General features: G+C 37.7%; 1 protein-coding gene across 1 annotated transcript in view; it reads right to left on the bottom strand.

Annotated features, from left to right (window-relative positions):
* The window catches only part of SCAF4 (SR-related CTD-associated factor 4), a 34536-nt gene that overhangs the window by 1119 nt on the left and 18137 nt on the right, over nucleotides 1–15280 (bottom strand). Inside the window, exons 16-20 of the mRNA XM_010080309.1 lie at nucleotides 14717–14871; nucleotides 8608–8770; nucleotides 8403–8483; nucleotides 8117–8305; nucleotides 3–100 (exon numbers count right to left, since the gene is read on the bottom strand). Coding sequence (XP_010078611.1) covers nucleotides 3–100; nucleotides 8117–8305; nucleotides 8403–8483; nucleotides 8608–8770; nucleotides 14717–14871 — 686 coding nt within the window. The remainder of the gene's footprint in view (nucleotides 1–2; nucleotides 101–8116; nucleotides 8306–8402; nucleotides 8484–8607; nucleotides 8771–14716; nucleotides 14872–15280) is intronic.

The following is a 15280-nucleotide window of genomic DNA, read 5'->3' as shown; positions in this document are numbered from 1 at the left end:
TGGAGTGGTATCAAACCAGGTCGGGCACCTAAGAGGCCAGTGGATGGAGTCTGCAGCCCGACAACAGGGGCTGGCGGGGGTGGCGCAACTCCTTGAGTGCCTGAAACAAACAAACACACACAAAAAATAACATCAGAAGCTGGCAGAAGGAAAAAAAAAAGCATTTTCACAATTTCAAAAACATCCTGAGATTATCTCATGAAATGAGTAATACCAAAATTGGGTGAGGGGAGCAGCCTGCAAAGCTTTCTGTGCTGGTTTATATACTGTAGAGAAGTTTGTGTTGTGATAAAAGTAATTAATATTCCAATGGTAGTAACTAATCACTTATCCTAAAAGCTTCCTTTTGTGAAGAAGCCATTGCCGTATTGGAGGCCAAAGCTCTTCCTATCTCCAGCTCAGTGTCTTGCGTCATCAACTGGCTGCTGACAGAACACCTTCCCAATAGGTCGTGCTTCCTAGGCTTCTAATTGCAGACACCTTACCTCCTTTAGTTAGCTTTTAAAACCTTTCTCCTCTATTATAAACATCAGCGAAATCCTATCTGGCTAAAATGCTTGAGATTTGAACTGGGTCATCAACAAGATTTTCAGCATGCAGAAGTGGCAGATACAGTCAACTATGAAGGGAGAAGTAAGGTCAGAACAGGGCTGGGGTAGGACCAGGAAATCACTGAGTTCAATTCACTGTTTCAGCGAAAAGGGACACAATAAAGTTTAATTTTAGTAGAATAAACCTTGCAATGTAAACTAAAAGGCAATGCAATGGGTAATTTCTGGATTTTTTTCAAAATACAGTTTTCCATCTTTTATAGCACATATTCAATGCCAACTATTTTCCATTTTTATTCCTGGACTCCTGTTGTTAGCATGGTCTTCATAAGAGGAAAAAAAAATAACTCCCAAAACATACCGTTTGAGAAAGCTCAGCCCAAAGCTTGTTGACACCAACACAACGAGCCAAAATGAATGATGATTACCGAGCTCCAGATGAGGACTTCATACCAATAAGCACGTGCCAGCTTATCTCGCATGCCTCCTTTTGTTTGAACTAGTAACGCTATTGTCTTATGTTCTCTGTAGCCTTTATACTGGATCTATCTACTCTTTTCACTATCAGTTTTTGACCTGAAAATAAGCTCCATATCTGAGAAAGCATGTGGTGTTTTTTAAACTCCCAAACTGAAATTTAAAGGAATCAACAGTTGCCAAGAGAAGCACAAATCTCTCCTAATCCACCTTGCATTCCTTTATAAATTTGTTGAGACTGTAAATAACGTTTTATTTCCACACATATTAAAAAAAAAAAAGAAAGTTAAGAATGCAGGTTATGTAAAATTTGGTAACTCCTGCCCTGGGTAAAACTAGAACATCGAATAGCTATGTAAATTAATACCAGAATTAAATACTTGGCAGTGTCATGGGTGAAAACCAGACTTTGATTTCAACGTAATGAGCACAGTGGAGCAGACATCCCAGATCACCTTCCAGTCAGCTACTGCAGCTTCCCTCTGATTTATTCAGCATTTCTATCCCAACTAAGCCTGAGCCTTCTGAAGAACATAGCTGTTGCCCTTTCACCACACCACTTCTTATGCTTAAGAACATCTCTAACAGAAACCTTTTTATCTGAGTGCTCTTTATATTCATATTAGAAGAAAATTATATTTTGCTGATCAGGAGAATTCAGGTAACAAAGATGTGGATATTCTTCCAGTCCATGGCACCATCTTACCTTCCCTCCAAGCAGTCACTTTTAAGACACACCTTGACAGGCCACACTCTTTGAAAGAGATGTTCCAACACAACAGCGCATTTTTCCTAGGGTAGTGGGGTTTTTTCCCCTTTTTAGCTTCAAAATGAACAGCCCTCCCCCTCCTGTTCATAACCAGGGCTGCAAGTCACCTAGTTTAAACTCCTCCCATGATTTAGTACTACAGATGTGACAAGACAGACATATGGCTAATGATGTTTTCCAGTAATTTTATTTTTCTGAATTCTGAGGTTTGGGGATATTTTTGTTGATATGTAGATTCTTCCACAGAAGATTAAAAATAAGTCAGAAAGGAATAACTGAGCTGAAGAGAATAAGCATATACTTCTGCTCTACAGCAGCACAGCAGATGTGGATTAAGATAGCATGAACATGAGGCGCGTGTGAAAAGTTTTTTTTAAATTCAACAAGGAAGAGTAGTTTAATTTCTCAACCTTATTTCTATACAAAATTCAGCACAGAAGCAGCATAACAGTATCTGAAACTCAATCTCTTTCAATCTGGACTGCATCAGCAGGTAGCTGAACACTTATTTTAAATCAGCCCACTCGAATTTTGAGGCTGAACTATACTGTAGAAAGTACTATTAGAGTTTCCTCACTGTGCTGTCAAATCAAGCACCAATTAAACATTTAATCAGAAAGAGCTGTCCAGAAACACATCCAAATTTATTGAAAATGCTCAGTAAAATTAGTGGTATAGATTGCATGTGCAATGTCTAGGAAAATTAAAACCCTTTGTTGTCTTATATAGGGAAAAATACTATGTAAAATGTAAATAGTTTGTCAAACTTGAAAAGAAGTACCAGAGCTTCTAGAGAAGCAATAAAGTGATTTAATGACCATTGCACACCTGTGCAGATGAGTGATGGAATATATCTGCCCCAGCCTGTATTTTACACATTTGTTCATAACTGTAAGCCTTTTTGCAGTAGCCAAGCTTGTCTTCTTGCTTATGGGTATGACATGCAACCAGCCCTTTCACCAGCTGCTTATTCTGCATAACTTGGCTAAGACATGGCTTTTATTACAAGACATGGCTTTTAATACCTGCAATATAATCCTCAGACCTTACACCTAATATGTTAATTCTGTTCAAATGTGCAAAAATATAGATTGCTTTCACAACTTATTTGTACCTTTTACCAGTGACGCATAGTGAAAGGTCCTCAGAACTTGCGAAGGATGTTTAATATGAAGAATGGAGATGCAAGTATACTAGGAAAACCCATCGCCAACCTCGAGTGTTGTTTCAGAGATGCAAGAACAACCACACAGTGTCAGAAGTTTCATAATTTCACTTTACTCATAAGACATAGCCCAAAATGCTATAGCTGTCCTGAAGAAGTGTCTTCTATCCACAGAGGTCAGGAGTCACCCTTACTGTTTCGATCAATTAGGTAAAAAGCCAGATCTCTGTGCCACTGTCATGCCATTTCCGATTATCTTCTTCTGTGGCTGGATAAATCCCATTGTTCCCTTGTGATAAATTAGTGTTACAAATACTAACATAGTTAAGAAGTGTAGCATCTGATTTGTTTTAACTGAACTCTGCTCAATAAGTGATTACAGTGTCTCTTACACTCCATTAAATTGCTTCTCATCTGTGCTGTTACAAGAGAGCAAGTGGAAGAACGGTGTTTTCTGTATCTAGCACAGCAATTCTCCTTTGCAAATCTGATGGACATATGTATGACAAGAAGTCAAATCCTTACGATTCCAACAGAATGGGCTAAACGTTTACACCTTGAGTTTTGATGCTAACGTTCTGCAAGATTTAGCAAGTCACATTAATTCTCCTATCATTCTCCAGTGGGGATGCTGCATCTTAAAACTAGAACATCAAATACTACCAGGAAATTCTTGAAAGAGGGGCAATGCTGTAAGTCTGGCACCTTTTTTTCTGGATTTTGATAAAGAATCTTTTAGAAGAGGCCAAGACTGTAAAGAAAAAAGCCTAAACTTAAGTACCTAAGTATCCATTCACAGCTCAAATAACTTGCCATAAATACCAACATTTTTCAGGGTAGTCAGTGCCCATCACTGAACCCAGTAGGAGCTCACTCCTATTCATGTAAGATGCTTAAACAAGGGTGTATGAGTCAAACTACATTATGTGTACAGTGTTGGTACTGGTACTGAGACTGGTAAAATTTCTGCTTTATAAAACAAAAAAAACCTAAACTGATCCAGGTCAAAGGAACAATCAAGGCAGAACTGAACTCCAGGAATGGTGCTTGAGAGTGCATGTTCCCTTACCTCCGAATTCTCATTCGGTAGTATTACGAAAGCAACAGTCATATATATAATTAGAAAACATGCAGTGTTTGTTATGCTTTAGAATAGGCTATCATGAGAAATGTATTCGGTTTATCAGTGTTCATATTCTGTATTAATAAAAAGCTCATCCTTCCTGTGAAGGAAGTATCCACTTTATAATATAGTAATACTCTGATGAGCTCCGAGAATATTGTAGTCTGTTTTCATAATTTAGTGCAGATTACAAAAAAATAATCTACTTACTTAAGAACAAACCAGCAAGGGGTTAAATAATAATAATTCAGCATGCATTAACAGGAAATGAACGCCAAGTTCAAGGAGAACTATGGTATATTAATCTTTGATAATATGCAATTACCATTGTAGGAATTTTGGCAAAAAGAGCACTAGACCAGAACCTACATACTGCAATATGGTGTATTTAATCAATATAATATATCACAGAATATGAATATTCGAAACATAGCATCTGCAACAGCAGTTTATTACTGGTCCAAATTACAGCATTTGCTCAACACCAAGAACAAGCTGGCAAAATCAAAAACTATTTAAAAGCCTGTCACTTTCTGCAATATGAACAGAAGAAAGGAAATCTAAAAATATCTGCTCTGCAGATCATTTAAAAAATGACATATGAGCACATACTCACAAAACCAGTTACAGTCTGGACAATCTTGTTCCAATTAAGAACAAGGAGCTACAACAACAGCCAATATGATCAAGGATACAAGTAAATCAAAATAACCTGAGGCTGGTTTTTAGAAATAAGCACCACAAAATTCAGACACAATGTCCACAAGGGATCACTCCTCCGAAGAACAAACAGGTCTTTGTTGGAAGTGATGAAAGAATTACATTGGAGGAACAAATGGAAGTAGTGGAGATGAAACAGAACGTAATTACATTACTAAGACAGCATATGAAATCTTACAATAATCAATTTAGAATTACTTAGTAACATTCCATATAAAAACTGAACAGATAGATAAGCTTCATTTTGAAGTTACAAAAATTAGAAAAGAGCTCCTGTGTTTGTACAGATTACATAAGGTGTTCTCCAGAAAAGTTAAGTTTAGATTGCTATGACAGTCTCTTCCGAGTAATCTTCATTCCTTGAATTCAGCCTGCTGAAGTAAGTTCTTCTATCCTGCCCAAAATACAAAGAACTTTTCTTCATTCTTCATGTTACACTACTCAAGCCTCTTCATCCCTATTTCCCCAAGTCCCCAAGTGTCCTCACAACATGCTGTCAAAGAAATCTTTCTTCCACCTTCTTATCTCAGCTTGGAGAGTCACATCATGGGAATGTTTAATGAGCAGTTTGAGGACTTTGTGAGAAACCAGTCAGACGATCAGTCATCTATTCAAATTGCTAAACCATACACTTGTGAACTTGAGGTCCTTTAGTCTGAAGCATTTCATTTCTCTTGTCTGCACTTTCCCATGGCTAACTGAGGGTAATGCTGTACCTACTCATTTACTTTGCCCAGTTCATTTGCCTCTGACCTGTACAAGACTGTAGGTCACACGCTAAGGCTACACTTAAATTGTCAATCCTACAAGTAGTTCTAGGCTCCAGGACCAGGATGCATATGTGACTGCATCTCATGTCCGCACACGTGGTGAAATCCTGGCACACTCCACTTCCCATGCTTTGATTTCCCTAGAAGTGAAACCTGACACACAAAATGAAAAGGAAGGAATGACGATGCAGCCTGGCCAGCACTTGAACTCATGAGGGTCGGGAGGGCAAGACTCCAAAGGACACTTCTTTGCAAGCTAAATCAGTATGAATGGTGGAAAACATCACCTCTTTCACATTTTTCTTCCAGCTTAAGGAGAGACCAGATCTGGATTCTCACAGGGAGAGTTAAGCTCAATTGACAAGTGAATCAGAGTGGGTTTGAGAAGAGAGTTTCATTTGTCTTAACTTACTGGAAAGTTTTAAAAGCAAAGACAACTGATACTAATCTTTTATCTTTAATAATGTACAATATTATAATCTGTTTCTTCTAGTTTTCTTGAATCTTATATGAGATTGTGAACAGTCCCCCTTAACTCTGAAATGTCAAGATGGAAGGATTTTATGTAACTCATTGATTATAAATAACAACTTGAAATAAGACACTCATCAATGTAAAATGCTATTACTTAAGTAAACACACAGATCTTTACACCATTACTTCAGGACTGCTCTGTAAGCTCAGGCATTAAGACAGATCTGCTATCTTATAAACAGAAAAAACTCTCCTATCCCCTTGTTGATGAGACTGAATGTTGAGAGAAGTCACTCTGACCACATGGACAACTTCATCTGCCTCAACTATTCAGTAAACAAGTTAATAAAAACAAAGGCAAGTTCTCGATCTTCAGATTTATCAAATTCAGCTGCCTCGAGTTTGTAAGAATGAGAAAAATGAATGTCCAAGTTACTAAGATGGGGATATAGTTTACTTCACTCCAATCTTAATTTTGTAAAATCTTTTTCTTATGTGTATAGCAATACAGCAAACTGCAAAGTAACTTAACACATTCCAAAGGCTTGGAATAAAAAGTTCAAGTTATGCCATATAAGACACAGTACCATGAAACTTAAAAAAATATGGTAATACTGTATTACAATTACAAAAAGGGTGATTTAGCCATTAAGCTGTGAATGACTTAAATGTATAGTCCAATCATCCTTATCACTACAAAATTCCCTCTAATCCATAGCGTCACCACAAATCTTCTAAACCTTTCCGTTTGTAAAGTGTCCAAGATACTCCAAGCCGCTGGTTTTGCGTATCTGCTTTGATGGATTTTAAGAAGCTGACTGATTTTCAGAGAAAAGAGGCTCTTCACTTTTTGAAAAAATGCCTTTAGCAGGGTCTCATTTCAAGTTTCCAACATGAAGGATCCAAAAACTAGTCCTGGCTGGCAAATTTAGCCATCAAATCCAATAGACCAGTAAGCAATCAAGGAGACAAATCTTTGGGGTTTTTTCAGTGCACACTGTAAAGTTCTGGGCAGAAACACACTAAAGCAAAATTATCTTTTTCATTCACTTGTTAGTCTCTCATTTAGAGGTCTGAAATCCCCAAAATGTAACAATCTCATTAAAATTTGTAGAAAACAAATCTCTTGAGTATATTCTTGACACTGACCTGTAAAAGGCCATCCTAAAGTAAATATTTAGCAGACTTCTGTGACATTAAGCAGTACACACTCTCTTTAAAAATATGACCAAGTTCTTATCATATTGTGAGAAGTAATTTTTCACTGTGAGGGTGGTGAGACATTGGCACAGGTTGCCCAGGGAAGCTGTGTATGCCCCATCCCTGGAGGTGTTCAAGGCCAGGCTGGATGAGGCTTTGAGCAACCTGGGCTAGTGGGAGGTGTCCCTGCCTGTGGCAGGGGGGTTGGAAGCAGATGATCTTTAAGGTCCCTCCCAACCCAAACCATTCCATGATTCTATGTTTTATGTAAGATATCCAAAGTTAGCTTGGTTTTGCTAGTCAAAAGACCATTTTGTAATACTTAGATAAAGTAACATATTGTTAAAAAGGTTTCAAAACCTGTAATACTGCAGGGCTGAATGAAGGCTTTTGTTTTTTCATTTTATTAAAATTATTCCATACATAAAAACTATATATTTTCATAGATTAAAAAACACACTAAAAAATACTGTTTCTCCGTAAGTTAATTTTACACATGTAATAGTTATGTCTAAAACATAGTTCATGTCATACAGGTGTTTTGTTCTAAGTTCATCTTCTGTACGGTATAAACCTCAATTTGTTAAAATAGCATTTCGTTCTGTCCTGAATTTGTAACTTAAATATCATGGCTTTTTTGTTTCTTCAGAAAATAGATTTCCGATAATAATAATAATAAAAAATTACTTCTGTGAAAAATCGAGACTCTAAAATGATTTAAAAGCCAAACAGAAGAGCAAAAATTTCAACAAGTTTAGAAAAATCTCCTTTGCTTTCCCACAAGCTGTAAGTCAGTAGCAAAATCAAAATTGTATTTTAAATTCAGGGAACAGTAAAACTGAAGAATATACACAAAAATTAACTTACCAAGAAGTGGAATAGTTTGGGTGACAGGAGCAGGTACATTAGTAGGTGCTACAGGAGGTGGAACAGTCACATATATTTTGGAACTATCGGTAGTTTCAGCATTCCCTCTGGATCCAGAAACCACTGTGGGGATGGGATTTCCTACAGATGAATCTTTTGTAGTGTCTTCATTTACACCAGTTGCTGTAGCTAAGAAATAATGCATTGATATATTTTAAAAAGTCAGGTTTTCTGCTTGCACGATACCTTCATTCTACTGGCGCTTGCCCAAGATTTAAACACTTACAATTCGGGATGTTTACTGCTGGAGTGTGAGGAACAGATACTGGAGGAGTTATAGGTGGTGGTGGTCCAGGAGGAAGAAAGCCTATTAAAAAAGAGTCCATATTAACACCAGATGTCACTTTACCAAAACATACTTGTGTAGTTCATATAGCAGATGCTTTTATTTGCTATGTGGTTAAAAGAAAGGAAGAAATATGTAAATATACCTGGGGGTAAATGCATTGGGTTGAAACCAGGTCGTAAAAATGGAGGCGGTGGCGGTGGGGGCACTCCAGGAGCAAATCCAGGAGGTGGGATTCCTAAAGGCGCTGTGAAAGCAGGTGGTTGGAGTGCACCAACCACAGGAGGACCTGATGGATGTGGTGGAACCTAAGAAAAAAGGAAGTGGAAAAATGTGTTACCTCAAGACTGAATGGATTATTTGTTGTTCAGCTGTGGACTGCTGTCTTCTACGCTTTGTGCATCAGAATAAGAAAATGTAAGCTACCTTAAATTACTCTGCAACAAGGTGACTTAAATAACTGATCTAATTAGTAGTCAAAGAACTATAATGTAAAATACCAACATTGGTCTTGCTTGCCTTTGTTCTTAAAGAAATTATTCTCTGTGGTAAATCAATATCAATGCATGCTGGTAACTCATCTAAATATACTCTTTACACAGTAGCTGGAATTAATTTTACCACCCAGCATGATACACTCCAATGCACACAACTCTGGAGCAACTAAAAACCTTTTCTTTTTTTTTTTTTTTTTTTTTTTGCTACCTGAGTTTGTATATTGCATTTGAGTGACTATTGCTTCCTTATTTTTTTTTTAATTCTGATTTATATCAAGCTCCGAATGAAAACTGATTTAAATTAAGTTGGTCCTTAGACTCATATTTATCAGCTTACTCTAAAAACGACATTAAATGTGTGGGAATCTAAACGAAAAAGGTTCAATCAAAATATGATCTGTATTTAAAATGGATTTATCAAAGGGAAGGAGAGCTGTGTAGTCGAGTGATCATAACTGACTCACCTCCATGACCATCAAAATTTCAGAACTACTACACCAAGACCCTTCATAACTAGTTTTTTACTTCTAGAGTAAAGAAGGAGAAGCCTTTACCGTTTCATTCTCAGAAGTGAAAAAAGTGACGTTAAACCAAACTAAACAAAATATTCTTCTTGAGCCTGGAGAAGATGCTAAAGCTACCAAGCACGTGACGCCACTTCAAACTTCTGTTCCAAGTTCTTTACCAATGGCTAGGTTAGTGAGCTGAGGCACATTAAAACTTGTACTATTAGAATTTTAAATCAATTAGATACAATAGGCTTTAATTCATCAGGCTTTAATGTAGACCACTACTTTTAATTTTTCATCTGGTTATTTATTGGTTTATAAAACCCTGCTGATTAGACGCTGGCTTGAATTTAAGCTAACTGAGCAGGATGTGAGAAACTACTGGATGTGGCATGAGACTGGCAGAGGTGACAGATAACAATGTGAGTAGCTGACAAAAGCTACAGATGGCACCATAAGAGACAGCAATGGCTGGATTTTGCAGGCAGTTAAGGGGGTGTTCTGTGAACAACAGACAAACTTCAGAGAGAAGTAGAAAGGAGCACTGAGAACCTTCTGGGGACTAGGACCTTGGCAAGGCCAACAGTGCACAAGTAACCACCCCTAGGAGTACCCTATAAAGCCAGGATTACCCAGATGAACATCGACTTTTGAGCTACCCTAGAGGTGTTTCCATTAATAACAGCTAAAGCTTTAGAAAAAGTGCTCCAAAATCACAGTAACCTAATAGGTCTTTCCGTTTGTTTTACAGGGCGCTCCTTCAAAGAATAACAATTTACAAAATTAGCTAGACATAGTGATAGATCTTCTTGATTGCAGTTAAGTTCTGTGAAGCAAGCATCCATGTAAAGAGTGTTTATGTAGCAAAAGGAATCAAGGAGGGCCATCAAGAAGGCAAAAAAGTTTAAAACAGAGGGGAAACTTGCTAAGTGCTGTCAGTTCTTAAACCGTTAAAAGCTAAGGAAACTGCGGATAAACACATGTACGCAATTGCTTGAGACGGTATAATGAGTAGTAAAATATTATGATGGAACCAGAATAAAAGTAACATCAAAGGAAGATTACTTAGATTCATATTAGAGGATATTCATACCTAATTATCCAAGCTTAACCGCTGTACCTGATTTTTTCTAAAAAGTTAACCCTCTAATACATAATTGTAAGTAACACGTTAAAAGCTTTCCTTTAAGGAGAAACAAAAAAAGCTGGTAAAAATTTGTGCATAAATGTCACAACATCTAATTTAAAATACAATTTGAAGTATAAAGTTTCTCTGTTTGTTAAAGAGTTGGAACCAAGGGCTAATAAACATTGATAGATAACAAACACAGAGGACTGGTGAACCGTTTCAGAATAATAGCTAGAGAATTGGATAAAACAAAGGAATAAAATGCTACTAGGGAGATCCTTTAGTAATGGGGAGGCAAATATTGTGAAAACCTGGTATTTTATTAGCAACACTGGAAACTGGAATAACTAACCTCTCAATAACTGTAATGCAGACTGCTAGGTCCATCTCAATGAATGTCTTGGGGTTTGGCCTCTGTCCAGGTACAACTATTTTCTATTGCACACTTCTCACACTAAGACTTGAAGAATTATTGGCCCTGTGAACTAAAGGATCATAGTCTACCTACACTGCTTCAAGACAAGAAAATATGTATTTTATGTGGTGTATAAAAGCACCTGGAGTCTCCAGCAGGAAGACTGGAAACAAGGAGTCTTCCAGCTTCAACAGGAAGGGTACGGGATGGGATATTGGACCAATGCACAACTCCCACATCTAGTTACAGGGAGAAGGAGCATATAGGATTGAGAAACACATTAGGAAATTTGGGAGGTACACACTCAACTTGGACATTGGTTTCCAGCTGAAAATCCATTAAATAAAGCGACTTTGAGTTGGATCAGGAAACTTATGGAAAGGGTGGCCACAGCAAATCCCCTGGGACTTCAAAGCATAACCCTGGCAAAGCCTGAGCCATGGTTCACTATAGAAGAATGGCAATTTTGGTAGGGTAACACCAAGCTTTGCCAAGAGAACAGAACACCAATTACCCAAAACCTTGCAAATGAATGTGTAACACAAGTAACATTGAAAGTGCTATTAATTGAAACCAACTCTCAATAACAAAAAAATAGACTTAAGTTGATCTTGGACACTGCAATATGACTTAAAAATAAAGACAGACCTATCCTCAGAGCAGACCACTGAGGTGGATTACTCAGACCTGCAGGAGTGGGACCAGATTCAGCAACAGCTCAGAGATTTGAATCTATAGGCAAGAAAAGGACTCCCTCCAGTAGCATAACACAAGAGAAGTATTACGCCTATCTTGCCAACAACCCAGGACCCAGGAGGTGATAAGATGCTGTGTGTGCTACTGAGGCCAAAGAACCAGACTTACCTACGTGGGCTATCACTCTCAAAGGGACATTATTAAGTGGCTTACTACATACAGGCTGCATTCATGGGTCAAGGTGATACTGGCAATAACAGGAGGTCAGTGTACATACAGTTAGTTACACTGCTCACAGGTACTGTCCAGCAGAGCAGGGCTCCATCCCTACATGTCCAGCTGATGCAGGTGGATAGCACAGAAGGCCCGTTCAGGCTCTACCAGAGAAAGGAGTGATGAAGCTCCTTCCCATCCTACCTTTAAACGTGGTAATGTTACGGCTGTGGGCAGATCACAAAGCTGCTGACTAGGTGCTGGCCTGAAGTTAAGCTAAATGGACTTGAGAAGCTACCGGACTTAACATGAGAATCGGCTAGACGTGACAGAAAACAATCTGAGAAGCTGGCAAGTTACAGGTAGTGGCATAAGGAATGGCTGGATTTTGCATGTGGTTAACAGGGTGAACAACAGACAAACTTCACAGATAAACAGAAAGAAGCACTGTGGATCTTACTGGGGAGAAAGGACCTTGTGAAGCTAACAGTGTGTAACTAATCATATCCAGGAATACCATACCAAGACAATATTGCTTAGGTAATGGTATCATAAATAGCAAATCTGTGTAGGGACACAGCAAAACTGGGACCAACATGGAAAAAAATAGTTAGGGGAAGGCTGAGTGAGAAAAGGGAGAGTAAGCTATGGGAATCATGCAGTCAGAGCTGTCTGGGGTTATGCGTTAGGCAGCCCTATGCTTGATCACTGGAGACTGAAACATGACAACACATAAAGCCTGTTCTGACATACCACACCCATCAATCATGCTTCTCCAGTTAGAGGGACCAGGCTGTTTTCTCTGGCTAACAGGGAAGCAGCCAGATGGACAGATCGAGCATCTTGGTATCACTATTAGTGCCCATTCCACGCTGGACAGCAGCAGCAGCTATTCTGCACTCCTAACAACCTCCCCACATCTCACAGTCCTGAACACTGAAGCCAAATACAAACAAATGCAGTTCTGCTTCTATCAGTGGACAAAAATATATCAACTAATTAAAATGCAGTGGTACACTACGAAGTGATTTAAACGAAAGAAGTGGAATACAATGAGCTTTTTCCTTTAGTTATTGGGTCATATTTGCATATTACAGAAAACGTTACTACGTTACTACTAACACCACTACCATCATCACAGCTGAACTTTTAATTTTAAAAAGTTTTAAGAACTATTGAACTATTGTAATTTTATGGCACCCCAGAGAAGACAACTGAATTGGTTGCGTACAAGACAGCATAAAAATTTCATAGCAAAATCAAAGATGAAGACTAAATACAGTTCTCCGATCCTGGCCTGACTTTGTGAAGATACAAGTGTCTTTGCCATAGTAAAAAGCTCTGAAGCTGATGAGGCCAAGACAACCAATCAGCACACTCATGTTCTGTAACTGGTTGTTTTCTTCTTTATGCTTTCTTTTTAGCAAGGATTTAAGGAAAAGAAACAAAATCATTAATATTTAATACAGTCAATGGCTATTAAACCTCTCTGAAATTAGAAACTTGACTTACATGTTCTTTTACTAAAAATACCTTACAGCATTTCGGGAATTCTGTGTCAAAACAACAAAAAATTCAACATGCTATGTTCTCAAATCACATAATTGGCTAAACTGTATATGTCTTCAAATAATTAGAGTTCTTGTTCTTTTCTGAGTGTCTGCCATATTGTGGTTCATAAACCACATTTTCCCAAGATGTAAAATAGCTTTATTCACACTTCCTCCCAGGAATAATACTATATTTTATCAGTGACAAGAAAGAAACTACTACTATTAAAGCAGTAACTTGCCTGTTAACAAGTGAAGATAAAAGAAATACAGATTATAAAACACTGAAGAAAGTAATTATTACTACATGCTACTTAATGCTAAAATTTCAGAGAGTGTTCTTTTAACAAATGAACATACAACATCAACTTTGACTAAAGAACCATTGTAACAACAAAGGAAGAGTATAAAAATTTTTATATTAAATTTCCAAATAATGTTCAAAGAGAATATACACAATATGAACAAACAAAAAGGCAATGTGCATATTTTAGAAGGTCTATAGCTCATTTAAGCCAACAGTAAGGAAAATTAATTAGGAAAACAGAAAAAAATAATACAATCATAAAACTGAAAGGATGCAATTCAGTCCACTACTAAAATTACTCTACTGCAATAATTTATCCAGGACTGAGAGAACAGGTATTAAAAGTACAGTCCTACAATACCTCAAAGAAAGACCTGTCAGACATGCATACACTCTGCCTACATTAGCATTGGAGCAGCGACAAGGTTTTGGAGCAAATTCTCCATCATTCCCACTAACCACATTCTGACTCAATTTCCAGGGCTGTTCTAGTACATGCAAACTACATCTCTCTTCAGGGAAATCAAACCAGATGCTCTGCTCTTGGTGGGCACAAAACATGCTCCAAACCCTAATGGGTTCATTTTTTTCCAAGTCTTCCATTGCCACTGTGACTTAGCAGAAAAGGAATGTTTGTCTACAAGACTGTATTGCTCTTTTACTTGAAGAAGCTCAAGTATTGGATTTCATGTACATACTTTATTTATGGCACAGAAAAGTTATCTTCATAAATTGACAGCATGGCTAGTCTGCTAAGAAGAGCATTTTTAACCAGGGACAGACACACACACGCACAGACACACACACGCACAGAATCAACTAGTTATCATTCATCATATTTCCTCCCTCTCTTTAACTTATGTATTGCCATACTGAACTATTATTTCAAGTAAGTTTTTGTTTATAGATATCTAGAGCAAATGAGAAGCGACTCTCACCTGTGGAGGAGGTACTGTTATTGGTGCAGGCATGGGAACAGGAATTGGAACAGGTAAAGCTTTAGGTATAGGTGACACAGGTTCATTATGTGTAGTCTCTGCACCTCCATTTTGAGCTACTTCATTTTCAGACTTCTTGGGAATCCCCTTCCACTCTATACAAAAAAAACCCCAAACATATATATCAGCTCAGTAGAAGTGGACCAGTAGTCAAGTATTGCCACGTAAAATTACCATGCTTTGTGATGTTTACAAAAATAATGTAATTAAAACTACACACATAATGAGAAGCACAAAGCTAAGAAGCATTTAAATGTATTTCTGAAAATAAAAACCCCAAATCACTTTAAACAGAATACAGCAAATCACTGAAATATAACAAGTAAATTTATTGCTTTCATTAGTCATTTAACAATTCTTTGCACTGACAGCATTCATCCATGTCCAGGACTCTGAAACACATTATCTGGAACAAAAGCAGTAAGGCTGTTTTGGGACAAGTTTTCAACAGATTCATTCCACTGCTCTAGAGCAAGACGGCAGCAGCTTTTTCACTAATTTGAG

Source organism: Pterocles gutturalis, unplaced genomic scaffold, assembly GCF_000699245.1.
Source record: "Pterocles gutturalis isolate BGI_N339 unplaced genomic scaffold, ASM69924v1 scaffold10724, whole genome shotgun sequence".
Classification (NCBI taxonomy): Eukaryota; Metazoa; Chordata; class Aves; order Pterocliformes; family Pteroclidae; genus Pterocles; species Pterocles gutturalis.
Note: the sequence above shows the minus strand (reverse complement) of the source record. Positions and strands in the feature narration are given on the sequence as shown.